Source organism: Myxocyprinus asiaticus, chromosome 13 (genome assembly GCF_019703515.2).
Source record: "Myxocyprinus asiaticus isolate MX2 ecotype Aquarium Trade chromosome 13, UBuf_Myxa_2, whole genome shotgun sequence".
Lineage (NCBI taxonomy): Eukaryota > Metazoa > Chordata > Actinopteri > Cypriniformes > Catostomidae > Myxocyprinus > Myxocyprinus asiaticus.
Genome location: NC_059356.1, coordinates 4,707,447 through 4,735,160, shown reverse-complemented (window position 1 = coordinate 4,735,160; position 27,714 = coordinate 4,707,447). Strand labels below are relative to the sequence as shown.

The 27,714-nt window shown below is 38.0% G+C and overlaps 1 protein-coding gene across 4 annotated transcripts in view; it reads left to right on the top strand.

The window, feature by feature from the left end:
• The window catches only part of LOC127450317 (ubiquitin carboxyl-terminal hydrolase 36-like), a 60,427-nt gene extending 33,023 nt beyond the window's left edge, over positions 1 to 27,404 (top strand). For 3 of the 4 annotated variants that reach the window (XM_051714315.1, XM_051714314.1, XM_051714316.1), the window contains exons 16-21: positions 1,045 to 1,665; positions 2,200 to 2,417; positions 4,381 to 4,566; positions 10,958 to 11,073; positions 15,844 to 15,978; positions 26,920 to 27,404. In XM_051714315.1, coding sequence (XP_051570275.1) covers positions 1,045 to 1,665; positions 2,200 to 2,417; positions 4,381 to 4,566; positions 10,958 to 11,073; positions 15,844 to 15,975 — 1,273 coding nt within the window. In that variant the 3' untranslated portion in view covers positions 15,976 to 15,978; positions 26,920 to 27,404. Of the gene's footprint in view, positions 1 to 1,044; positions 1,751 to 2,199; positions 2,418 to 4,380; positions 4,567 to 10,957; positions 11,074 to 15,843; positions 15,979 to 26,919 lie in introns of those variants that run through there. The other variant, XR_007898944.1, reaches the window with a different exon arrangement.
• The last annotated feature ends 310 nt before the right edge of the window (positions 27,405 to 27,714 follow it).

Genomic DNA, 27,714 nt, shown 5'->3' with positions numbered 1-27,714 from the left:
GTCTCCAGAGTCTGCTTAAAATTCTGCAGCGCTACAGAGCACCACTCTCATAGTTTTCCATTTAAATTCGACCCAAATCATTATCAAAGGACATCAATTTACTCTAGCCATCACTTGATATATATATATGTATCTTTCATATAGCCTACACAAAGTTTTTTTAGTTTCAAGTATGTCTTTTCATGGTTTGACAGCTTGAATGTAATCTGTTCAAGGCTACATACAGAGAAATTGCATAATTTCTAATTGTTCAGTTTGTAAATTGTTTATAGTGTTGAATAGATCCACAACTTAGTTTGGACTGCCAGTTGTACCGCATTAATGAGTCCTGTTGTGATACCTGTATCTTGTCCACTTTTAGTCCAGTGTGCAACCGGCTTCAGTAAACGTTATATCCCAATGCTATTACGCCACAAGGTCAACTGACAGTGAATTGGAAAACCCACAAATGAGGCTTCTAATTTAAATGTTGGCAAATGTTAATACTGTATATCAGTGCCTCAAAAACGTATTGATAAAATAAGGCGCCGATGAATAATCGATATATCAATATTTTATGACATGCCTACTCCTGAATAATTGCTTTGGGCAAAGTTCTGACAGAGATGATTGACTTTTTACGCCAACTCGTCCTGACTTTGCACGTGCTCAAACCGTTAATCTTACATCTTTGTTCACACATATCATCAAAACTGAACTTTTCAGGTAATGTTACTTCATTCAAGGAAATTGCCAAAGCTGATTTACCGGTATTTTCAAAATGGGATGTGAATTTCGGTTATTTTTCTGGAAAAGGCTGTATGTGTAAAAGTGACAATTGATTCTCTGCTGCAAGCGAATAAATGTAAAAAATTAACAGCAAAAATATTGCGCTAATTTTATGTTTTGATTTTGCCCAAAAATATATCGGCTGCCAATTCCTGATTCTATATATATTATTATTTTTTTTTACTTTATCATTTTTTTAAAGCAATAAGATATCAATAAAAAAGTATATGGTTTTTACTGTAGCACTTTTTTCTTGCTTTTTGTCTTTTTATTCAGAGTTCCAGCTCATTTTCTTAACCTGCAGTCTCCATCTTCAACTCATCTCTCTAAAAATTCAAGTCATCTTAAACAGCCCTCCTTCACTCTTGTGCCCAATGCCCCTGCTCACTCTCCACAGACCAATGGCATTAAGTCCCAGACGCCCACTTCACGACCAATCCAGGGTCAGAACCCTTCAACCTCAGCTACAGGATTCAGCCAGGGACTCGTCAGTCCTACGTTTAAAAATAAAAATAAATTAAAGCGAAAACATTCTGAAATGGAGCAGGAAGCTCCTGAAGCTTCACTCCCAGAAGAACCAAAGCCAAACCGTGAAGACAAGAAAAAGAAGAAGAAGAAGAGGAAGAGAGAAGAGGCCAGTGGTCTTGAGGGACAGAGGGAGAATGTGAGGTCCCATCTCGAGTCTCATCCGGGTGAGGATTGGTATCTTGGAGAAACCTGGAGCATTGTCCAAGCAGCTGCTGAGTCAGAGTCGTCTAAAGCGCCAGAGAGTTCTCAATCAGCTCATACGGCTGGACTGCCAGTGAAGGACCACACCCTGAAGAAGAAAAAGAAAAAGAAGCACAAACTAATGGAGCAGCAGGAAGAGTTCAGAAATGGAGCCACAGTTTCCAAGTGGTCAGTTGGTTATTGCAGTGAAGTTTAATCAGAGGTGGATGAACGATTATGAGCCTTAACCTCAGTAGCAGCAAATGTGAATCTTGTGAGAATTTTGCAGAACAACATGTAGTTACACATTAGTCACATTAAATTGTATGTGTTTTAATGTTTCTTCATAGTAGTTAAAAACACCTGATATATAGTGGGACCAATATGCTTAATGCAAGAAGTAAAATACAGCAAAAAGCTAGTTAAAAATGAGCCAGGTCTGTTTTTCACTCTTTCCACTAAATGAACATAAGGAAGAATGATATTTAATCATTGTAATCTATATGCTCCAAGGTAAAAATATTTAGTAATATACAGCTATATTTACCCACAAATATTTGAATACATGAAAAAAATGCCATGGAGAATCTTTTACATTTTTATGATTTTAAAAAATAGATATTTTTGGGTTGCTATGCCCTTTTAATGTAATATATTGAAATGTACTTATTTAAGTACAACTTAAGTCACCTAACATTGCCCTTGTCTGTCTTTTTCCTCTAGTGCTTTTATCAAAGAGGTTGAAGCAGCAAACACAAAGACTGAACAACTTCTAGAGACAAAGATAAAAAAGAAGAGGAAACACAAACACTTGAGAGAAAAGGAGAAAAAACACAGGGAGAAACGAGCACTTCATGTGGATCTTCAAGAGACCAATGGAGAAGAGCCTCTTAGTCAGATGAGCAACGTGGACATGCAGAGACCTGGTAAAATGAGCACAGGTATGAATACACGTGCTGGAGCTCACAGTCAGAGATTGAAGTTTCATTGCCACTTTAAAAGTCACATACTGATTTTTAACAATAATAATGCAGAGCAACATGTTTATTTCTACTGTTTTATGAGATCTGTACAACCTAACAGCTAGGGCAGGGTAACATGCATATTCTCCTTAAACCATTTTAACACAAGTCAATTAGTTGCTTCGAACCAGAGTTCAAGTCTTTTCACATTTTATTGTTTAGATCTGAATTATGGTACATGCTGCTAATAACAAGCATATTGTTATTTATATCACATATCCACAATATTCTGAGCGAGTCCACTGTATTTTGCAAGGTGGGCGGAATTTCCGGTTGGCTAGCTGAAGTTCGTTTTGTGTGTAGCCGGTCGCTGCTTGCTTGCGTGTCATGCGGTTAGATTGTTGCTTTTTAAATGTTGTAAGATGTCTTTAAAATTCCCCAGACAATGTGTGCAGTTAGTGGTTATCCTAATAATCAAGCAAAACTAAAGTTTGATCTAAAACAGCAATGTTATGATCAGAAACCACTCGCAAAGCAAAGACATGTACAGTAGTGAGATGTTTTATCACATTTGAAAGTAATTGTATTCTGATTTTGCTCTTTCCTGATTTTCTTTCTGATTTTTCCTGCCTGCAATTCACTTTCTTTTGAGTGTCTTTGCAGAATGTGCATGTCTTCTCTTAAGGGGAAAAGGTGATTTGGAAAACAGTGTGGACATTAATTCAGTATCAATTAAATTTATTTGTACAGTTAGTGCTTTTAATAATACATACTGTTTTATAGTTGCTTTACAGAGAACATTGAACTTTTGTGTACAATGTTTATAATGTATGTCCAAATAAATGTTTATTTTTATTGCATGTAGGTTCTTTTTGTACAGTACACTTTATTGTGTGGCTGCTAATACATCGTTATTTCCTACACAAGAACAATAAATTCAGTCTATCAACAGGATCAATTGTTCAGTCAACACTAAAACATTTCATGAAGGTTATAGCATTAAGATACGGAGATTATGTATGTGAACTAACAATTATAAATCTAGATTGAGCTTACTACACATACTCATTGCCTGAGTCCTGTAAAACACGAGCATCCTGCTGTCTGGACCTCCCCTGTGTCTGCAATAAGTACGTAATCTCGGTACAACAAACTCTTCAGGTTCTGACTAGACTCAGTATATGCTTTAAAAATAAACTTAATTATCAATGCAGTTCTCAAAACATGTCCAACTTTACAGCTGTGAAGGCACTAATAGGCTACATATCTTTTCAGGTAGTCTGCTCAGGTTCTTCCATCGATGGATAAAATGCTTCTATATTTGCAATATTTGGCCATCATCCTGAAATCCATATTCATTAACAGATAGGTGAGGAAGAACAATATCGCCTCGCTATAATTCTGTGATCATTTGTTCTCAAGTTTCCGTCATTTTTAGTGCTGCATTAGTACATAACATAACGATTATTTACGCTTAACCGGAAGTTCCGCCCACATCACCCGCAAAGCACCATGGGGCTCAGGAATATTGTGGATCGTTATTTATGCTGGGAATTCGGACCAAAAATATTTGGTATATTACATAACAATGTAGTATTGTCTTTTTTAATAATGTAGTGACTGATATTAATTTGATGTTTTGTTTTATATTATTTTATTTTTTATTTGAAAATTAATGGACTCAAACCAAAAGATAAGATTATTCATAACAAATGAATGTTAAGTCAGCATCAACACAAGAACAGCTGCTTCGCATTAGTGTAACACTTGAATAAAAGATTTAAAATGGTAATACATTATAAATATAAGTGGTGCGGCACATATAAACCGTACAGCAGAATCTTTAGCAGACCTTTGACGTTTGCACAGTATATACTGTCTAACTGCTCAGCCTGCACACCACTGAGCAAACCAACCTCACATATGTGATGTTGTGTTACAGCTGCTGTGATCGTTTGGGACAGTCAAGTTCAGGATGGCTTCAAGCGCAACCTGAACAATGACGATGCAGAGGGCGTGTCAAGGAAAGGCCTGTGCTCTGCCCCTCTAGGTTGGGATGGCAAGAAAAGCTGTGATGTGGTTCAGGAGCTTCTCAAGAGCGCTTCTGATAAAGCCTATGGAACTGCAGGTGAGCTGAAATCTGCGGTTTGTCATAAATCAACCTTGTGTGCTGAACCTAGGCAGGTTTTTCTCTGAGAATTTGATTGTAACGGGCAGAAGTTAGTTTGGAAACATTGCTGTTGCTAATGATGCAAATTGGGATTAGAAGCGAAGAAAAGGGGAGGCAATAAACTGCAAACATAATAAATTAAATAAACTTAATATTTGGGATAATCAGGTAAGCAGATCACAAGCCACAGTGTCTTTTTCACATTGTGAGTACAGAATAAAAATAAAAAGGCAAAAACCTGCAACAGAGTGGGGTAATGGGCAAAAATATTGCCGTGCTGATTGGTTTATTGTAGTGTAAATATTTTAGGCGTTTAAATTAGCTTGCACATTGTCGGCTAATTAAGCAATTTGGTCTAAGATTGTGCATGTAAATGCACTCACTGTTACATTAAACATATCAAACATTACAGTATTACAATAAGAGAAAATACATATTATTATATTAATTTATAATATTAACATTACATACAATAATAATACTGAACAATGACATTGTAGCTTCAAGTTTGAATTTAAACTTTGACTTTCTAAAATCAAATGTTTTGTGTGCAAATTAATAAATAGAATTGATCAGTTTCAGTGAACTTGCGCTTGACAGTCGTCCATGATGTTAGTTTTTTGAATCTTCATTAACTTTCATTGTTACTATTATTTTTTTGTCAAGTTCATGTCGTTGTAGCTCGAACTGTGTAAAATCTTTGGGAAAATGAAAACAATGGCAAACAAAAATGGCACATGATGGAAAATTTACAACCCAGTCAGTCAAAGTGACCGATAATGATTATTTGTAGGCTGATATATTGGTTTTATCAATTAATCTGTGCCTATAGTTGTTTTTTGAAAATCTTTGCTGATAGTAGTTTTTTTTTTCTCCGTGTTCCTCTGCGGCCGGCGCTGGAGAGTATAAGAGTTAAAACAGCTTGGTTCTACAGTAGGGGTCCCCAAACTACGGCCCATGGCTGTCACATGTTTTGACTGCCCCGCACTGAAAGAGCAAGACTGCTTTGGTGGCATTTTCATGCCTATAAGACTTGGCTCACATTTATAGTCATAGCATTTGAGTACAGACTGTTTAGGAGCATATTATTGGTTTCACCCACTGAACAAATACGCCCCTTCACGGTTCGAGTCTGAATGAGATAAGACGTCTCATTCATGAAGGAACTTCACGAACAAAATGCATGAATCAGTCAACATTATTAATGAGGATCTGCTGAACAACTGAACGAGAGGAGACGGCATGTCGTTTGTTCAATTTGTGATAACTTAGACTTCATTGAAACTCATTATTTTTTAGACTAGTTTTGTCTATTTTTGAATAGCTTGATAAAAAGTCAAGCTATACAAAAATATTTTGAAATTTGTCCCAGCAGAGGTTGTACAGCTGAAGTCGGAAGTTTACAAACCTTAATGAGATCACCTAAACTATAGTTTTTCACAAGTCCTGACATTTAATCATAGAAAACATTCCCTCTCTTAGCTCAGTTAGGATCACTACTTTATTTTAAGAATGTGAAATGTCAGAATAATAGTAGAGAGAAAGATTTATATCAGCTTTTATTTCTTTCATCACATTCCCAGTGGGTCAGAAGTTTACATACACTTTGTTAGTATTTGGTAGCATTGCCTTTAAATTGTTTAACTTGGGTCAAATGTTTTGGGTAGCCTTCCACAAGCTCCTCACAATAAGTTGCTGGAATTTTGGCCCATTCCTCCAGACAGAACTGGTGTAACTGAGTCAGGTTTGTAGGCCTCCTTGCTCGCACATGCTTTTTCAGTTCTGCCCACAAATTTTATATCAGATTGAGGTCAGGTCTTTGTGATGGCCACTCCAATACCTTGACTTTGTTGTCCTTAAGCCATTTTGCCTCAACTTTGGTGGTATGCTTGGGGTCTTTGTCCAATTGGAAGACCCATTTGTGACTGAGCTTTAACTTCCTGGCTGATGTCTTGAGATGTTGCTTCAGTATATTCACATAATTTTCCTTCCTCATGATGCCATCTAATTTGTGAAGTGCACCAATCCCTCCTGCAGCAAAGCACCCCCATGCTTCACAGTTGGGATGGTGTTCTTCGGCTTGCAAGCCTCACCCTTTTTCCTCCAAACATAACGATGGTTATTATGGCCAAACAGTTCAATTTTTGTTTCATCAGACCAGAGGACATTTCTCCAAAAAGTAAGATATTTGTCCCCATGTTCACTTGCAAACTGTAGTCTGGCTTTTTTTATGGCAGTTTTGGAGCAGTGGCTTCTTCCTTGCTGAGCAGCCTTTCAGGTTATGTTGATATAGGACTTGTTTTACTGTGGATATAGATACTTGTCTACTTGTTTCCTCCAGCATCTTCACAAGGTCCTTTGCTGTTGTTCTGGTATTCATTTGCACTTTTCACACCAAACTACGTTCATCTTTAGGAGACAGAATGCGTCTCCTTCCTGAGCAGTATGATGGCTGCGCGGTCCCATGGTGTATATTCTTGCGTACTATTGTTTGTGCAGATGAACGTGGTACCTTCAGTCGTTTGAAAATTGCTCCCAAGGATGAACCAGTGTTGTGGAGGTCCGCAATTTTTTTTTCTGAGGTCTTGGCTCATTTCTTTTGATTTTCCAATGATGTCAAGCAAAGAGGCACTGAGTTTGAAAGTAGGCCTTAAAATACATCCACAGGTACACCTCCAATCAGAAGCTAATTGTCTAAAGGCTTGACATAATTTTCTGTAATTTTCCAAGCTGCTTAAAGGCACAGTTAACTTAGTGTATGTAAACTTCTGACCCACTGGAATTGTGATATAGTCAATTAAAAGTGAAACAATTTGTCTGTAAACAATTGCTGGAAAAATTACTTGTGTCATGCACAAAGTAGATGTCCTAAAAGACTTGCCAAAACTATAGTTTGCTAATATGAAATCTGTGGAGTGGTTCAAAAATTAGTTTTAATGATTTCAACCTAAATGTATGCATACTTCTGACTTCAACTGTACATACAATAAAGTTACCAATATTGAAATCATGTTCTGTGAATGGATTTTAATTGTAAAATTAATCAAAAAGCAGATGTAATAAAGTGTAATATTTATGTAATAAAAGCAGAAGAATAATTTGTCACAAAAATACCATAGGCTCAGTCCGGCCCCCCCTTTGAAAACATAGCAGAGTGACCTGGCCCTGGCAGCAAAAAGTTTGTGGACCCCTGCTCTAGGGCATAACAGCGGTCTCTAGAGTTGAAATAAAAACAACATTGTGGGGATTTGCTGTGTTTAAATCTCATCATTGACAATATTCATCCATATTTTTAACCTAACTTCAATGCATATTTAGATTTTGATTAGTTAATCAAGTGTTCTAAATTGAAGCGAGGGCATGCGAAGAAAAATATGGAAACATGCCACGTCAGCACATACATCGTGTCTCATATACTTCATATGTTGTGAATAATAATAAACCTTATTGTTCATTAAACCTCATTGTGAAATATAGAAATATAGATTCTATATAGATGTAGAAACCCCTTTATATGGTAAATAAATAGCTTGGCAACAAAAAGCTTAATTTGGTAAATATTTAAATATAGAATATTGTAATGGAGCCAAGTAGCCGTCATTTCAAAATAAGTGTCCCTTTTGGAAGGAAAGGCAAATACATTTTTTTAAACATTCTATAAAAACTATTTAAAAATTATTACCTGATTAATCGTTATTAGCCTTTTCTACCACCTTAGTTATCGTTATCTGCAAAATACACTTGCTCGACCTCTAATTTGTAGTGCAACCTCGGTCGATGGTTAATTCAGTAACACTTTTTATAATAAGGCTGTATTTGTTAACATTAGTTAATGCATTAGTTAACATTAACTAATAATGAACAACACTTATTTTAATTAGTACATATACTAACACATTTCTTAAAGGTGCAGTATGTAAGATTCAGAAACCCTTGTTATTAATGACACCTGCCCTGCTGATGTTCACTCTAGTTTTCACTCGACCACGATCACGTTCCCACTTAGCCAGACAGGATTCAGTAGATACAATTTTTTTTTTTTTTTGGCTTACTCAGAGTTTGTGTAGGAGTCGGTGTTGTGCTGGGAGCCGGAAGTTTGCTGGATTCCATCTCTAAGATAACGTTACCTAGTGTTGCAGCTGAATAGCAGAAGAGAAGCGATTACTGTCTGATGCAAGGCTCTCGGGAGTGTGCATAAACGTCATATCCTTTGGATTTTCCCGGCAAAAGTGAACCGCTCCCTTCGCATGAAAATCAGTCTACAGGCTTTAATAGGCAACCTAGGAAGTTCGGAAAGGGCAAATTTTTTAAGGTGCGTTACAAGCCGTTCACACACTGGCAAAAAAAAAGGCGAATGTTAGATGAAAGGTTTTAACGTTAAAAAGGTGTATAAGTTAACATTACTTAATGCATTAGCTAATGTTAACTAACAATGAACAACAACCTTTTACAGCATTTATTAATCTTGGTTTGTTAATTTATAGATATATAGTTAATGTGAACTAACAAGGAACAGCACCTCTTTACAGTGTTTATTAATGTTAATTTATACAAAAGTGTATAATACATTTCTAAACATTTAAAAGGTGTTTAAGTTAACATTGCCTGATTCCAGCCTTGCTGAAGCACCCCCAGATCATCACCGATCCTCCACCTGGTCTGTCTAATGGACGGAGATCTGGAGAGGCCTTCAAGCCACAGTGTCTCGCATCCACTGTGAAATTTGATGGAGGATCGGTGATGATCTGGGGGTGCTTCAGCAAGGCTCGAATTGGGCAGATATATCTTTGTGAAGGACGCAAAAATCAAGCCACGTACAAGGTTATCCTGGAAGAAAACTTGCATCCTTCTGCTTCGACAATGTTCCCCAACTCTGAGGACTGGTTTTTCCAGCAGGACAATGCTCTATGCCACACATCCAGGTCAACTCAAATCAGCCTGTCTGGCACCAACAATCATCCATGCGATTATCTAATCAGCCAATCGTGTGGTAGCAGTGCAGTGCATAAAATCATGCAGATACGGGTCAGGAGCTTCAGTTTATATTCACATCAACCATCAGAATGGGGAAAAAATGTGATGTCAATGATTTTGACCGTGGCATGATTCTTGGTGCCAGATGGGCTGGTTTGAGTATTTCTGTAACTGCTTATTTCCTGGGATTTTCACACACAACAGTCTCTAGAATTTACTCTGAATGGTGCCAAAAACATCCAGTGAGCGGCAGTACTGTGGAGGGAAATGCCTTGTTGATGAGAGAGGACAAAAGAGAATGGCCAGACTGGTTTATACTGACAAACTCTACAGTAACTCAGATAACTGCTCTGTACAATTGTGGTGAGAAGAATATCATCTCAGAATGCTATTCTGAGATTCGGGTTGGTGCTGTTTTGGCGGCACGTGGGGGACCTACACAATATTAGGCAGGGGGTTTTAATGTTGTGGCTGATCATTCTAAGTATTCAAATGTGTTAGTAGTATACAATAGATATTATTATAGGCCTTCATATAAATTAACATTAATAAACACCGTAAAGAGGCGCTGTTCCTGGTTAGTTCACATTGACTATATACAGTATCTATAAATTAACAAACCAAGATTAATAAATAAAGGTTGTTGTTCATTGTTAAAGTTAAGTAATGTATTAAGTAATGTTAACTTGTACATCTTTTTAATGTTAAGAAATGTGTTGGTAGATGCATTAATTAACATTAACCAAGATTAATAAATGCTGTTAATAAGTGTTGTTCATAGTGAATTTTCTCCCCAAATTGGAATGCCCAATTCCCAATGCGCTCTTAAATCCTCGTGGTGGTGTAGTGACTCGCCTCAATCCGGGTGGCGGAGGATGAATCTCAGTTGCCTCCACATCTGAGACCGTCAATCCGCACATATACCCCATGTGACTCTACCCTCCCTAGCAACCGGGCCAATTTGGTTGCTTAGGAGACCTGGCTGGAGTCACTCAGCACACACTGGATTCGAACTTGTTATCGTTAATTCTTTCAATATGATTTTATCTTATTTTACTTTCTGTTTGGTTTCATTTGGTTTTGGTGCATTTCCAGTTAACTCTGACTGACATAATTCTCAGTGTAAATAAAATGACACAAAGATAATATTGATTTCTTTTATTTAACTGTAAGGCATTGTCTTCATTTCTCCATCAGGATTGTTGATGTTTTTTGTTTTGTTTTTTTTTATGCATAAAGCAAATAGGAAGAAAATTTTATTAAGGTCAATCCTATGACTTATAAAGCTCTTAAAGTTCTAAATTACTGCACATACGCTTGGATTGTTACAGTGTACTGAAATATTGCATGTGTTTTGAATAATTTCTGCCATCAGTGCTCAGTTGGGAAGGAGAGCAGTCGGCCATCAGCAGAGATGCCATAGAAGACACCCACTATGCCCAAAACTGTACTGTCATTGATGAGTGGGACGAGGATTTTGACAGTGGAAAAGTAAGTGCTGTTGTGCTTGATTGCATGAATTTTGATTGAATATTAAATAAACTAAATATTTCAATTTTGTGCATGCAGGCTTGTGTCTTTCTATATCTTAATTTGGGAGCAAATGCTTTTCTTAGCAAATATATGTAGATATACACTGCTGGCCAAAAGTTTGGAATAATGTACAAATTTTGTTCTTATGGAAAGAAATTGGTACTTTTCACCAAAGTGAAAAAATTTCAGAACTTCTTAAACTTCTTCAAAGAGTTCTCATAAAAAAAAAAATCCTCCATGTGCAGCAATGACAGCTTTGCAGATCCTTGACATTCTAGCTGTCAGTTTGTTCAGATGCTCAGGTGACATTTCACCCCACGCTTCCTGTAGCACTTGCCATAGATGTGACTGTCTTGTCGGGCACTTCTCACGCACCTTACAATCTAGCTGATCCCACAGAAGCTCAATGGGGTTAAGATCCATAACACTCTTTTCCAATTATCTGTTGTCCAATGTCTGTGTTTCTTTGTCCACTCTAACCTTCTATTTTTGATTTTCTGTTTCAAAAGTGGCTTTTTCTTTGCAATTCTTCCCATAAGACCTGCACCCCTGAGTCTTCTCTTTACTGTTGTACATGAAACTGGTGTTGAGCAGGTAGAATTCAAAGAAGCTGTCAGCTGAGGACTAGAGCTCGACTGATACCGATTTTAGAGGGGGAAAATTCACCGATTACCGATATGGTGGCCGATATAGTTAATTTTTGTGCTGGAATGAAAACAGACCTTTTCTATGTGGATTGTTCACCGATATGACTATGCAAATGTACTCAGAAGGCTGCTTTCTTAAATATTTGTATCAAAGAATATTTGATATTATTATTATACATTGTCAACAAATTCTAGAAATGAACACTGAGAAAATAAAGAATAAATAAAAATACAATAAATAGCTTAATAAATATCAGTACTGTTAGTATAAGTCAATTGCTGACCATTAAAATAAAGAATAAATAAAATAAAATAAAATCAGTACTGTATGTTTAATATCAGTCAATTGCTGACCATTTAAATAAAGAATAAAAATACAGTAAATAGCTAAATAAAAATCAGTAGTACTGTTTAGTATCAGTCAATGGCTGACCATTTAAATTAAGAATAAATTAAAATAAAATAAATAGTTAAATAAACATCAGGGGCCGGTTGCACCAGCTATATGTACGTTACAGCTTAGCCTAGTTGTGGCGTGAATGGGCACTAAGTCACAATTTACGCTCTAATAAATATTTGAGCGTTGCACCATTACATTTATGTAGGACGTAAACCTACGTATAAACTAAATATTTACGGCAGCCTCCAACCAGGAGTAACTGATGGAATAAAAAAGCAGACTCATTTAATGACATCAATGAGCTCATGTTTTGGTTGACAGGCATCAGTCCTTTCGACATATATGATGATGTTGGCATTTACACTTATATTTATGAGAGAGAAAAATAAAACTTAAGCTGCTCTTCAGCATGAAACCGTTCTAACGGTGCTGTTTTTAGGGTGCATCGCCCGGTGTCAAGTTTCAACACATTCAAAATATATATAGGATATTAAAATGAATAAATGTCTATTTTTCCAGCCTGTTGTATTAGTATTTATCACCCCTCATTTATTTTAGATACAGTTCTGATATATTATTATTTACACAGGGCAAATATACTATTTATCAAATCTACTTTTATTACATATCCTATTTTAATGTCTGGAAAACCAGACTTTTAAATATTACATTTTATAAATGACACGACTGGAATTTTTCGGTTGAAGGGGGTACAAATCTGTGAATCCTAAACAAAACAGTTTGCTGAATACATGTTTACTCATTAGCTTCCACTCAGCTGACAACAATGAAAGTAGCTACGTGATTAGCTAGTTAGCTATAAGCTCATTGTCACAAAGAGTAAAAGATGGACTTTATTTACTTTCCAGCATTGTGTCTCACCAACTAGGCAACAACAAAGCGTGAAATCAACACTCAACAGACACAATCCACCACTGCACTGTTGTCTGCTGAGCTGCAAAAAGCTGCTCTGATGTTTACCTTTCAATCTGTTACATTACTGACTGCACTGACAAACTATAGCTGGATAACAGCAAACAGACATGAGTGACATGGTTGTCAGGGACAGGGTTAACGTTATATTAGTTATATAAAATGATGGGGTAATTTTTATTAACTTTCCAGTATGTATTTCACAAACTAGTTAGCAATTTAAGGAGAAGAGATCTCTCAAATCCACACCGTTTATCTCCGCCTTGTCTGCAGAACCACCGTCAGCTCAGAGTCAGCCCTGTAAACAATGGAGTTGGAGTGCACTCTGCTGGACAAACTACGATATGACACCAATTCTAAAGCATTGTTTTCTTCATTATATGTTCTGTAAAAAAGTTTTCATATTGGTGCATATCGGTAAAATATATGCCGATACCGTTATATCAGTGAAAGGCTAATATCGGCCGACCGATATATCGGTCGGGCACTACTGAGGATATGTGAGGCATCTATTTCTTAAACTAGAGACTCTGATGTACTTATCCTCTTGTTTAGTTGTACATCTGGTCTTCCACATCTCTTTCTGTCCTTGTTAGAGCCAGTTGTCCTTTGTTTTTGAAGACTGTAGTGTACACCTTTGTATGAAATCTTCAATTTTTTGGCAATTTCAAGCATTGTATAGCCTTCATTCCTCAAAACAATGATTGACTGATGAGTTTCTAGAGAAAGCTGTTTCTTTTTTGCCATTTTTAAGATATGCCAGTCTATTGTATACTGTGGTAACTCAAAAACAAACACAAAGACAATGTTACAGTGCATCCGGAAAGTATTCACGGCGCTTCACTTTTTCCACATTTTGTTATGTTACAGCCTTATTCCAAAATGGATTAAATTAATTATTTTCCTCAAAATTCTACAAACAATTCCCCATAATGACAACGTGAAAAGTATGTTTGAAATCTTTGCAAATTTATTAAAAATAAAAAAACGAAGAACAAAAAACGTATGTACATAAGTATTCACAGCCTTTGCCATGACACTCAAAATTGAGCTCAGGTGCATCCTGTTTCCACTGATCATCCTTGAGGTGTTTCTACAACTTGATTGGAGTCCACCTGTGGTAAATTCAGTTGATTGGACATGATTTGGAAAGGCACACACCTGTCTATATAAGGTCCCACAGTTAACAGTGCATGTCAGAGCACAAACCAAGCCATGAAGTCCAAGGAATTGTCTGTAGACCTCCGAGACAGGATTGAATCGAGGCACAGATCTGGCTTTAGTCAGGGAGGTGACCAAGAACCCGATGGTCACTCTGATAGAGCTCCAGCGTTTCTCTGTGGAGAGAGGAGAACCTTCCAGAAGAACAACCATCTCTGCAGCACTCCAACAATCAGGCCTGTATGGTAGAGTGGCCAGACGGAAGCCACTCCTCAGTAAAAGGCACATGACAGCCCGCCCGGAGGACTCTCAGACCATGAGAAACAAAATTCTCTGGTCTGATGAAACAAAGATTGAACTCTTTGGCCTGAACGGCAAGCGTCATGTCTGGAGGAAACCAGGCACCGCTCATCACCTGGCCAATACCATCCCTACAGTGAAGCATGGTGGTGGCAGCATCATGCTGTGGGGATGTTTTTCAGTGGCAGGAACTGGGAGACTAGTCAGGATCGAGGGAAAGATGAATGCAGCAATGTACTGAGACATCCTTGATGAAAACCTGCTCCAGAGCGCTCTGGACCTCAGACTGGGGCGAAGGTTCATCTTCCAGCAGGACAACAACCCTAAGCACACAGCCAAGATAACAAAGGAGTAGCTACGGGACAACTCTGTGAATGTCCTTGAGTGGCCCAGCCAGAGCCCAGACTTGAACCCGATTGAACATCTCTGGAGAGATCTGAAAATGGCTGTGCACTGACACTCCCCATCCAACCTGATGGAGCTTGAGAGGTCCTGCAAAGAAGAATGGGAGAAACTGCCCAAAAATAGCGTGTGCCAAGCTTGTAGCATCATACTCAAAAAAGACTTGAGGCTGTAATTGGTGCCAAAGGTACTTCAACAAAGTATTGAGCAAAGGTTGTGAACTTATGTACATGTGATTTTTATTTTTTATTTTTTTTAATTTAATAAATTTTCAAAGATTTCAAACAAACTTCTTTCATGTTGTCATTATGGGGAATTGTTTGTAGAATTTTGAGGAAAATAATGATTTTAATCCATTTTGGAGTAAGGCTGTAACATAACAAAATGTGGAAAAAGTGAAGCGCTGTGAATACTTTCCGGATGCACTGTAAGCTTCATTTAATGAATCAAATATCTTTCAACTGTGTTTGATATAATGGCAAGTGATTTTCTAATACCAAATTATCAATTTAGCATGATTCAAGGATAAGGTGTTGGAGTGATGGCTGCTGGAAATGGGGCCTGTCTAGATTTGATCAAAAATGACTTTTTTTAAAAGTGATGGTGCTGTTTTTTACATCAGAAATGTCCTGACTATACTTTGTGATCAGCTGAATGCCACTTTGGTGAATTAAAGTACCAATTTCCTTTCAAAACAGCAAAATCTGTACATTATTCCAAACTTTTGGCCGTCAGTGTATATAGTACGTGTGTGTGTGTGTGTGTGTGTGTGTAATTGGCATTTCATGTAATTCAGTTAATTGATTGACAGCCCAAACTATTATAATTTTAAATCATGCACTGTTCACACCTACAGAGTAATTGCATTTCCCCCCTCTTGAATAGGTGAAGAAAATTAAAAAATACAAAAAGAAGAAGAGGAGAAATGGCAATGTCTTCCAGAAGATCCAAGAGCATCGTAACATGTGGTCAGTGACGCCGAGCGGCAGGCGGAGCAGTTTTGGTTATCGACACTGAAAGGTAGTGGGAGTTTAGTGTTTGTGTCTTGGACAAAGACATCACTGTTGTGCTTTGATGATAATGTTGGTATATAGCTGGGGTTCTCAGAAGGGATGCACACTACATCAGTATGGGCCTTCTAAGGTTCCTGTAGCTTATCTGGTGCTAGCCACGCTAAGGTCAGGGGATTGGTTTGCACTGAACACACACACAGATAAAATGTATAACTTTTCCAGCACAAACAGTAAACTTTTGAAGCGCACCAAACATATTCTGCTTCTATTGACCTGTTTTATGCAACGTCACTGTAGGACCACGCTGCCATGTTTGTGACCAAAATTCCATATACCTCCAGTGTGCTGTGGGATGCAACAAAATCTGGTGACATTTTTGTTTCTTTTTATACATTTTGAAAAGGTGATAGTGCTGTTTAATTAGCAGAGCCAAAATGTAATTGTTCTTTCAATAAAGTTTTATCTTTAAATGACATGTCTTCATTGAGCTAAAATCAAGCAGTGATGAAGGGGTGGAGCAGATAATAAAACACTTGTAGGTCTTTGCTCATTTATTCAGATATGTCAGTTATCTGTCCACGTGTCAATTATATTTATAAAATCATTGATTCGGATACAATTAAACTGGAAATGTACATAGGACGATGTTATTCATAACATCCAGACTGTATAAAGTTATGTCATAGTTGTAACACGTAATAAATAAAGCACTGTGATGTGAATATATAGCATATGTTTCATTTGTATATACTAATGTTAGTCAATAAACAACACATCATTAGATTATGAAGCACAGACTTTATTCACACCACCAGACTATAGTGTAAACCTATTAGTCAAATGCATGCCTCAGTCGCTTTCTGTGTATCCTTCAGGAGTTAAAAGCAGCTCTTACGTTCACACAGATGGGATCTTCACAGACGTTTTGTAATATTGTTACCAAATCAGACCAGAAAATAACACGAAACATTTGTAACATCTGAGTGAGTGATGTTAACAGTGATGTACCATATTAAAAGTTCTTTCTGAATGGTTGCATTCCATTGGAAGAATGCTTGGGTCCTCTGGAAACTTTTATTTTGAAGTTGTGATCATGTGGAATTGGCGAGCATGTTTGTGTTCTGTTAATGTTGCATTCTGCAGTAAGAATACAAGTTAAGTCCTTCGGGAAAAGTCATTTTCAAGTTATGATAAAGTGGAATTAGTGTATGTGGTTTTGTTCTATGGATATTCAGCAGGTATCAGCAGTGTAGATGTCAGATGTCCATCAGCATCCTCTGGAGCACAGGGAAAAGGGAAACGTATCTTGCCAAAGAAAATAGATTTAACCAAATTATAACTATTTGCCTTCAAAACTCTCCCTAATTTTGGCAGGGCACTACAGTGTTTAACAGTGCTGGTATGTTTACCTCTTCATCCTCCGGCGACAAGCTAGAGCCTAAAAACTCTAGTCCCGCCATATCTGGTCTCTGATAAACACTACTGTCATCTATCCCTCGTCTCTAGGCAAATTAGTTAATTCACAATGGCTCACGTTTATCCACTTATCTATTTTCTGCACCTTAACTGCTGCATCAGTTACCAAAAGAACCTGATATGGACCTTGCCATTTTTCCCTATGGCTCAACAGCTTTTAATAGAATCTGTTTTTGTTCTGCTGTCAGCAGTTGAAACCTCGTATTCAGGTCGTCTTCATTGTGTTCGTTTTTTTGATCTCCGTATGCAATCATGAGCTCGGTGTCCTTCCTCATCGCAATACCTGCACCTGCCATGTTGGTATTTTGCTTTTGAGCATCTCTGATGTTCCTTCTTTATGCTCAGTGTCCAAGATCTTGTACCTCAATGTTTTGGATTGCAGAGTTCTGAGTTGCACATCCTGTGCTCTTTCAATCTTTGCTGACCATTCAACAATCTGGATGAAAGCTGTTCCAACAATATCCCAGTCATCATAGCATTTTTTAACAGCTCCAGAGATTTCAGGTTTCAGTCCATTTACAAATGCAGTTTTTAGAAGCATTTCAGTATTTCTGTCAAGAACTTCATTTTCAATCAAACAAGCATGTTCCAGCCAAGTTTGCTTGAAGCATTCCTCCTACTCGGCAACACTTTCCCCTGTCTTCTGCATGCATGAGGTAATTTTTGCTCAATTAACCTCTGCAGGTTTCAGTTCAAACAAGAAGGTATGTACAGCTTCCCATCCAGCCTTTTTTTGGTCATTGTCTCTTAAATTTACATTAAGAATCATTGCCCCATCTAATGGATGCAGTGTACATTTTCTGCAAAAGTTGAAGAACTTGCCAAACTTTCCGTAGATGTTTATACAGGTCTGGTAATTCCTTTTACTATTTGTCAATTTGCTCTGGTGTGGCAGGCTGGTATATTCTGTATGGAACACATTTCTTGACCACTTTTGTCACAATGCAAGTTCGTCTCTCACCATTTTCCTCATACTCCTCCTCTTTTCAATCTCAACTTCAGTCCTTCTGTATTTGACAATGACAGGAGCAAGTCTAACCTTTGTGATCTCAGCATGCGTACTGACAGGTTGTTCAGCATCACTGTCATCTGAGCTGTCTGAAGCACTGGTTTCACAATGGTCACCTGGCATCTCTCTGAGCAAATAACACTACTGATGATCCTCAATGGCTTTGGGCTTTTTAAATGGGTAGAGCAGTGACTCTTTTGCTTTGCTGCTAGACCATTGTGTAGAGGTCTTTGTTTTGAAACAGTCTTTTGATTCCAATTGCTTGGAATGCAGAGTTAACAACTTGTAATTCTCATGTACCAGTCTTTCTTTCGCCTTTTCAATCTGCAATTGTTACGCAAGTGCTCAAACTTTTGCCTTCCCTGCTTTGTTCTCACGCTGCAATCTATCCATCTCACGCTTATGCAGATGGTGTTGAATTTGCTTCAGTAAAATCACAGACCATTCATTTTTCTTGGTGTTTGTCCTTTAACGGTGTGTCTTTCCATAAGCCATTTTAATGTCAGGCAAGGCCCATAATCCACTTTTTGTGTGCTTGATGCAGTATTTTTTGGCAGATTTCATCATGGCACTTCCTTATTCCCAGCCTTTTGTCCAAATATTCATTCAAGATTCTCCATCTGATCAGTGGTCACATTTGGAGGATCTGTTCCATGCCTTTCTGTTTTTGGCCTCAGTCCTGAACCGTAACCATTGTTTTGTGTAGACTCAGCCATGGCAATACAGGAGATGTGCCCTCAACACAGCTTATTTGCTCACTTGTGAGAAATCATACTTATTCTTTGTGAATCCTGAAGACCTGAAGTGAATTGAAGTAAGAGGGTGCGGTTACATTTGCTGTCCTGAAAGCCAGAGTCAAAGCCTTGAATTTGATGTGGGCAGCTACAAGTAGCCAGTGGAGTGAAATCAAGAATGGGGTGACATGAGCCCTTTTTGGCTGATTGAAGGTTAGATGCGCTTCTGCATTCTGGACCATTGCAGTAGTCCAGCCTTGAAATGACCAGAGCTTGGACCAGGAGCTGTGTGGCATATTCAGACAGAAAAGGGCTAATTTTCCTGATGTTGTAAAATGCAAATCTGCAAGCTTTAATGTAATTAGACAGTAAAAAATCAGCTGGAACTGATAAGATTGAGCCCTATTTCTTAAGAATTGCAGCAAATATTGTGGCAGTACCTATTGCCTCTATATTTAATTTAAGTTTAACTTCTTACGTTATACCTAGAATGTGGAAATCGGCAATGGTTGTCCCTTTGTTAAAAGGTGGAGATCCTTCTGATCCAAATAATTATCGTTCTATTTCCAAACTGCCTGTCTTAGCTAAAGTATTTGAATCTTTAGTAAATGATCAATTAAAACAGTTCTTATCTGATAATGATATCCTTAATGACTATCAGTCAGGCTTTAGATCAGGCCATAGTACTATTACAGCAGCCATGTTAGTCACAAATTATATTATCAGTTCTTTAGATAGTAAACAGTCTTGTGCAGCTTTATTTGTTGATCTTTCAAAAGCATTTGATTCTGTAGATCATAATTTATTATTACAGAGACTCAGGCATATAGGTCTTAGTGAAGTCGCTCTAAAATGGTTTGAAAACTATCTTTCTGAACAAACCCAATGTGTCTCAGTGGAAAATTATTGATCATCTATTCTTAAAGTTAACAAAGGTGTTCCACAAGGATCTGTTTTAGCTCCTCTTTTATTCTTCATCTTTATTAATGATTTAGTTCTTGGAATAAATCTAGCTAAAATACATTTGTATGCTGATGATACATTTGTCTATACAGTGGCTCCCTCCTTAAATCAAGCCTTACAGTGATTGCAGAGTGTGTATCAAATAATGATGCATTAATTATTACATTTGAAACTGGTTTTAAATCCAAAAAAGACAAAATATATGATTTTAAGTCGTTTGCTCTAAAATAGTGGATTTGGTGATCTTGACTTTAGAAGGTATATCTATAGAAAGAGTTAGTTCTTATAAATATTTAGGTATATGGCTTGACAAAAGATTAGCTTTCGATGTACATATTGATAACTTGTTGAAAAAGCTTAGGCCAAAATTGGGATTCTTCTATCATTTAAAAAATGCTTCCCTTATGGGGCTAGAAAGACAATAGTAGAGAGTACCTTTCTATCTGTAATGGACTATGGTGATCTATTATTTATGCATTCAGCTGCATCCTTAAGAAACTGGACTCTGTTTATCGTGCTGCACTATGCTTTGTTTGTGGTGCAGAGTCACACACTCATTGTATTTTGTAATGAATAGTTAGCTTGATCATCCTTATATCACAGGAGAAAATTGCATATGTTTTTATTTATTGCCAAGGCACTAAGTAAATTACCCCCTTATGTTTCTAATCTTTTAACCTATCGTGCAGATAGTTACTGCATGAGATTTACAACTCAAATTCAGCTGAAAAACCCAAGGGTACATTCTGCATTTGGTAAAACTGCTTTTTTTTTATGCTCCTTGGGCATGGAATGAATTGCATGAATTGATCATAGTGGCATGAATTGATCTGAGTATATATATCGACTGTATGTTTTTTTTTCTTTTCTTTTTTTTTTTTTAAGTGTGTATTTGTAGTATTTGTTATCTTTTTGAATTTTATTGTGAAACTTATATGTGCTGCCGTCTTGACCAGGACTTCCTGGAAGAAGAGATTGTATTATCTCAATGGGACCTTCCTGGTTAAATAAAGTATATAAAAATAAGACAGGGCAGTTGATGAGATGTGTGCAGTGAAATTAAGCTGGTCATCTACCACCACTCCCAGGTTCTGGGCTGTTCTGGTTGGAGTTAGTGTAGTTGAACCAAGAAGAAAAGTGAGGTTGTGGTCAACAAATGGGTTGGCTGGGATCACAAGGTGTTCTGACTTGGAAGTTTGAACTGAAGGTGTCATTCCTCCATCCAGGCCGAAATGTCAGGGAGGCAGGCAGAGATACAAGCTGAGACAGTAGGGTCATCAGGCTGGAACGACAGGTAGAGCTGCGTATCAGCTGCGTAGCAGTGATAGGAAAAGCCATGTGCCTCAATGACCGGTCCGAGTGATGTTGTGTACATCGAGAAGAGGAGGGGTCCAAGCACTGATCCTTGAGGATCCCCAGTGGTCAGCTAGTGTGTCTTGGACAACTCTTCTCTCCAGGAGACCTTGAACGATCTGCCAGTGAGATATGACTCAGACCATCCAAGCGCAGTTCCTGTGATGCCCAGGTCAGAGAGGGTGGACAGGAGGATCTTGTGGTTCACTGTGTCAAAGGCAGCAGACAATTCAAGGAGGATGGGGAAGGATTATTTGGAGTTAGCTCTCGTCAGTTGCTGGGTTTCAGCTACTGTCAAGAGTGCAGGCTCTTGAGTGTCCTTTTTTTGAAACCAGACTGATGAGTAGGTTGTTCTGTGAGAAAAGCAGACAACTGGTTGAATATGACCCTCTTAAGAAGTTTAGACAAGAAGGGTAGGAGAGATGTCGACTACTGTGGGGTTATGTGTTGTTTTTTATAAGCAGTGGGGTTACTCAAGCCTGCTTGAATGTATTGGAAAAGATTCCAGTTGTGAGAGATGCGTTGATGATGTGTGTGAGTGGGGGTAAGATCGATGGAGAGGCAGCTTGCATAACATAGGAGGGGATAGGGTCAAGTGGACAGGTGGTAGTTAGAAAGAAGCACTTTGTAGACCTCAGTCTTGGAAAGAGGAAAACAGAGGATAGGATGTTGAAAGAGAGTAGCTGTGGGTGTTAGGTGTAGAGAACTGGATGCTGATGCTCACTAATATGTCAGTAAAAAATACAGCAATGTGGCAAAGTCATCAGCACTCAGAGAAGTAGTAGGATGTGGTGGAGGAGGATAGAGGTGAGAAAGTTGAAAATAGTTTAAGGGAATCTGAAGTGTTACTGATCTTGTTCTGGTAGTAATCAGTTTTAGCAGCAGAAACTCTAGCAGAAAAAGGAGAGAAGTTATTGATACTTACACAGGTCAGCAGTAGGGGTGAGACGATACACGATACTGGGTTCACGAGAACGAGACGATATTTTAACACTATATACACTACTGGTCAAAAGTTTTGAAACACTCATTCTTTATTATAATTTTTTTAAAACATTTTTTAAATAATAAAAACAGTAAAGTACTCTTGACATTTTCGCAACCATCTTCTTGAGGTATCACCCTGGGATACTTTTTAAACAGTATTGAAGGAGTCCCCATCTATGCTGGACACTTATTGGCTGCTTTTCTTTATTATTTGGTCCAAGTCATCAATTTCAAAAACTTTTTTTTTATTTTTTAAATACATTAATATGGTGGCACAGTTATATTTTTGTCTACAAAACTAATTTCAAACATGTAAGCATACGCCTTCAGATCAAAAGTTTTTTAAGATCATGAGAAACATTTCAGGCAAGTGTTTCAAAACTTTTGACCGGTAGTGTATATGACTTGAAAAATAGTCTTTTATTCGACTGAAAGTCACAAAATGCAAAACAATGCAGGTGCATTTTGAAATGTTTGAACTAATCATCTTGTAATGAATGTCACTTCAGTTCTACTTTGAGTATGAATTATCATATGCAGTAAAAGACAGAACAATATGCAAGCACTGTAAAAGGTTTTGCCACAAACTCAACTGACTGGCTTCTCTCCTGTATGATTTCACATGAGTCTCTTCAGACCTGGTTGATTTTAGTTGAGAGCTGCGGTGGTTCTGTAGGTGTCTTTGCATAGTGCTTGTGTTAGCCGCGGTGTACGGCACTATTTTCTTACAGTGCTTACATATTGGCTTTGTCTCATTTGGAAGGCTGCATCCTCCAGAGGTCGCATTTGTCAGCCGCATACGTCATCGAGGCTGTCTCGTTTCATTTTTTTTAAATAAATTTTTTTTTCTTTTTTTATTGGGAATGCAAAAAAGGTTAACAGTTATATAAATAAGTGCATATACATAAAAGGCATTGACAGTAGATAAAAAAAACAAAAAACGAGACAGCCTCTGACGTATGCAGCCGATAAATGCGACCTCCGGAAGATGCAGCCTTCCAAATGAGACACAGCCTTTGTTCGTGTCTTGTCTGTCACTCTGTCGCCGTTTATTGTTTCCACCGGGTACCTAAAATGCTGCCACACAAACGATTTAAAAGTGGTGGGGGCATCTTCTATGCTAATTTCACCCTCACACTCCGTCATGCTGATATCGTGAGACAGCTTTTTACCTCAACGAGAAATATCGTCACGTTTTAATATCACGAGTTCTCATGGCATGAGATCCCGTCACACACCTAGTCAACAGGGTCTTTTGACTTGTCCCACTTTCTCGCCGCAGCCCTCAGTTCAGTTCGGTGATGATGAAGTGTCTCTGACTGCCAGGGGCTGGAGGGAGTGGCACGTGCTGGCCTGGAGGTTAGAGGACAGATACTATCAAGGCAAGAAGTTAATTTTGAGCAAGAGCATTTGTAGCTTCATTTAAATCAAGTGAAGAGAAATGATTAGTGGAGGGAAGGGATGCAGAGACCATGGAAGAGAAGCAAGTGGATGAGAGAGAGCGAAGGTTGTGGCGGAAGGAGACCATAGGTGGAGTAAGAGGTAAAGAAGGGAAAGTAACAGAAAACTGGATGAAGAAATTGTCAGAGATATGTAGAGGTGTAGCAAGGGGATTATTGGATACAATTACATGTAAAGATGAGAACTAGCTGTTTCCCTGCTCTGCGAGTTGCAGGGATGTGCAGTCTTGTAAGGTCAAATGAGGTCAGAAGAGCTAGAAAGTCAGCTGCTTGAGGTTTTTTCGAGTTGGATGTTAAAGACCACTAGCGGAGTGTCGTCCACAAGGAATGAGGACAGCAATACATCTAGCTCTTCAACAAAGTTTCCTCATTGACCTGGGGGGCGATAGATGATCAAAAAGTGGATTTTAACAGGATTAGTGGCAGTAATGTCATATTCAAAAGTTGTATTATTGCAGAGAGAAGAGAGTGTAATGAATTTCCCTGAGTTTGAAATGAGCAAACGGGTTCCCCTACCCCGCAGATTCACATCCAACAGAGATGGAAAGGGGCTGTGGAGAGGCAGTGCTAAGTGACCTAAGGTGCTCTGGAGTGCATAGTCTACAGTGTGTGCGTGTAGATTTTTGCCTACATGAGACAACAGAAATGTACTGAAAACACACATTACGAGTAGAATAAAGAATAACTATGGGAAAAAGAGAGAAGGGGCAAAACTTAGCATAGTGGCTGGCTCCAGGTCGATGTCCTTGACCCGCCCAGCTAGATTTGCAGGTCTTTACACGATAGGTCTTCAAATGAAGAGGGCTGCACACAAGGGCTACCGCTACAGTTCTCTCACTACTTAAGTACTAATTGCTGTACAGCTGAGTCCAGCCCACAAATAAGCAACTCAAAAGCCTTAAAAAGCTCACTAATAGACAGATTTATTTTAATTGTCAGTGAAGTGCAGCACAATCTCCTGGCTAACAACAACTATTAGTCCAGTGTCACAGCAAACATACAAACTACAGTTGTTGTTCCCCTCTGACAGACCAAATGCTTGTTCTGCCTGGTAAAAAGGAATGAGCAAAATACACCATGGTATTGAATTCTGCTTAACTTCTTCATTAACTCCTAATGTTTCACACCCAGTCAGGAACTTCAAAGTCTTCCAGTGATTACATTAATCTATACATTTTAATATTGGCTACTGATTTACACCCAATCAGAGATTCCACATTTCTGCAGCAATTTCAGTCCCAAGATATTTCTACAGCTTCTACATACTCTGGATAACTAGACCAAATTGTTATGTTTAACAATTCCTACAGACTCCAAGAGGACTGGACCAAGCCTAAACTTAAGTGTTCGCTTTATTAGCTTCTACAGACTCTGAATGACTGGACTAAATTGTTAACAATTCCTAAAGACTCCAAGGAAAGGACCAAGCTTAAAATTAACAATGTTACATTTATGAGCTCCTACAATCCCTGAAGATTGGACCAAATTGTTCTTTTTAACAATTCCTACAGACTCCAGAGAAAGGACCAAGCTTACATTTAACAGTGCTACACTGTACTCTATATTGTGACTACACTACATAAAGTTACTGGTCTGCTTGCTTAAATGTGTTCTTTAAGAGAACTGTTAAGCTTAACTCACCAAATTAGGATTTTTGTGATAGAGCCCTGGTGTTACAAATAAATTGAGTCCAAGTAAGCAGCTCTTTTCTGTCTTCAACTTGAAACAACTGTAGAACCTCAATGATTTTTATGTTCACTTGATGTAGTTGATGAGTTTCTTGTTGTAGTTGATTCGTTTTTATCAGTCTCTCCTGGCTGGCTCTCCAAATTGTTATATCTTCCTGTATTTGGCTGACCAGATATCAGGTGGCTCGCCAATGTATCAGAGTTCTTCTAATACATAAAGAAGAGTAAGCCAAACCAAGTGCTTATGGGGGAAAGAGTTTATTGATGACTATCATGTAGTGCAGCTCTTCTGAATCTTAACCCAAAGTTCCGTCTGTGTGACAGAACTATATTTCTAAAGAACAATAGTGTTAGGACCTCCCTGAAAGCCCCCAGATGCAGCTGTTACAATGGTTCTCCTTTGATCAGTGGTTGGTTGCCCTGAGTTTAGGGTCCCTTTGTTTCACACAGATGCAACTATTAAAATGTAGACATTTATTAAATAATAAAAATACACAATTTTACAAAATGTTTTAGCTTATTAGATGCTCATAAATGTGATCCATCAGGACTGATGCTGTTTGGTGCTGCCTGTAAGGTTACTTAAAAAAGGTTTATCAGAGAAGGTGTCCTTTGTCATGTATCAAGAATCTTTTGTTTATGAATTCTGTAGTAATTCTTAATGTCTGCTTGTGTATATGCATGCTTTGTTGTGATATATTAACAGTTACACATAAAAAACTCTGACTGTGCCCCTAAATTTTCTTTTACTTAGGTGCACGAATGCTCTTAAACAAAAATGTTAGTGTAGAGCCCTGCAGTTACAGAAATACTCAAAGCAGTCCGTCTGGCACCAAAAATCATGCCACGGTAAAAATGACGGAGATCACATTTTTTCCCCATATTGATGGTTGATGTGAACATTAACTTAAGCTCCTGAACCATATCGGCATGATTTTATACATTGCACTGGTGCTAAATGATTGCCTGATTAGATAATCGCATGAATAAGTAGATGTACAGGTGTACCTAATAAAGTGCCAGTGAGTGTAAAATTATAATATAGGCCAACATGCTGGTTATCAGCCACAATAAACATCAACATTTCTATATCTGTGCAGCCCTAGTTCACAAATTATATTTGTTTTTGCAAGTTTTCCAAATTTAACACCGTCTTAATTGACAACTAATTTTTGAGTGATAATATTTAATCAAAAATGTTTGTCAAGTAGGAACTTGAAGCAGAATGTTCTGATTGTTTTTTTTTTTTTTAACCAGTTGTTGAACTCTTTATTGCAGTTTTGAAATGAGGATCCTGTTTGTGTTCCCTGACCAGACCAGCTGCCTTGTTGGATCAGAAGCTTTGTGAACTGTCTCCGGTTCTTCCGCTGAAGTCCTCCCAGAATGCAGCAGTACTGTGAAATAATTAAAGCAATGAGGCTGAGGTCATCTCCTGATGCTTTAGTCACTGTCTAAAATCTAAAGTGTACACAACAAATAGTGGCATTATGCTCTTGGGATCATGCGCACTGTAATGCCAGCAGCCTGTTAACCTTCGGTCCTGACTACTAGAAGAATAATCCAGATCACCAATGTCTACCAGGGCCGGTTTTATCTAAACAAGATGTCTATTAGACTTTAGAGAGTGGCAAATTGCTGGGCGGGCATTAATGACAATTTCTGACATCTAGATATGATAACTTTTCAGATTTCCCAAAATGTCATTTTCAGTCAGATAAGTATTGCATTGTTTTATGCAAAAAGAACATTTCTTCCATGAAAAAGCATTAACGCTAATCACTGTGTTTTTGCCAGGAGGGCTGAATTACTTTTTAATTGGACTGTCCCCTTGTAAGCAGCAAGTAACGTGTTTGTTACACCATGTATCTCTTTTATACACACTATGCAACTTCAGCAGTCCCATGGATGCTCTGCAAAGGGTTAAATCCAGGGAGAACTCTCTGACCGCTGGTCCAAACATCTCTGTAAACGGCCATCACTCTTTTGTTTACATTGATCAAACATCCATGTCTGTTAACAGTACAACACATTGGATCAAAAGTACATTTCATAATTGTTCACAAATTAACTAAT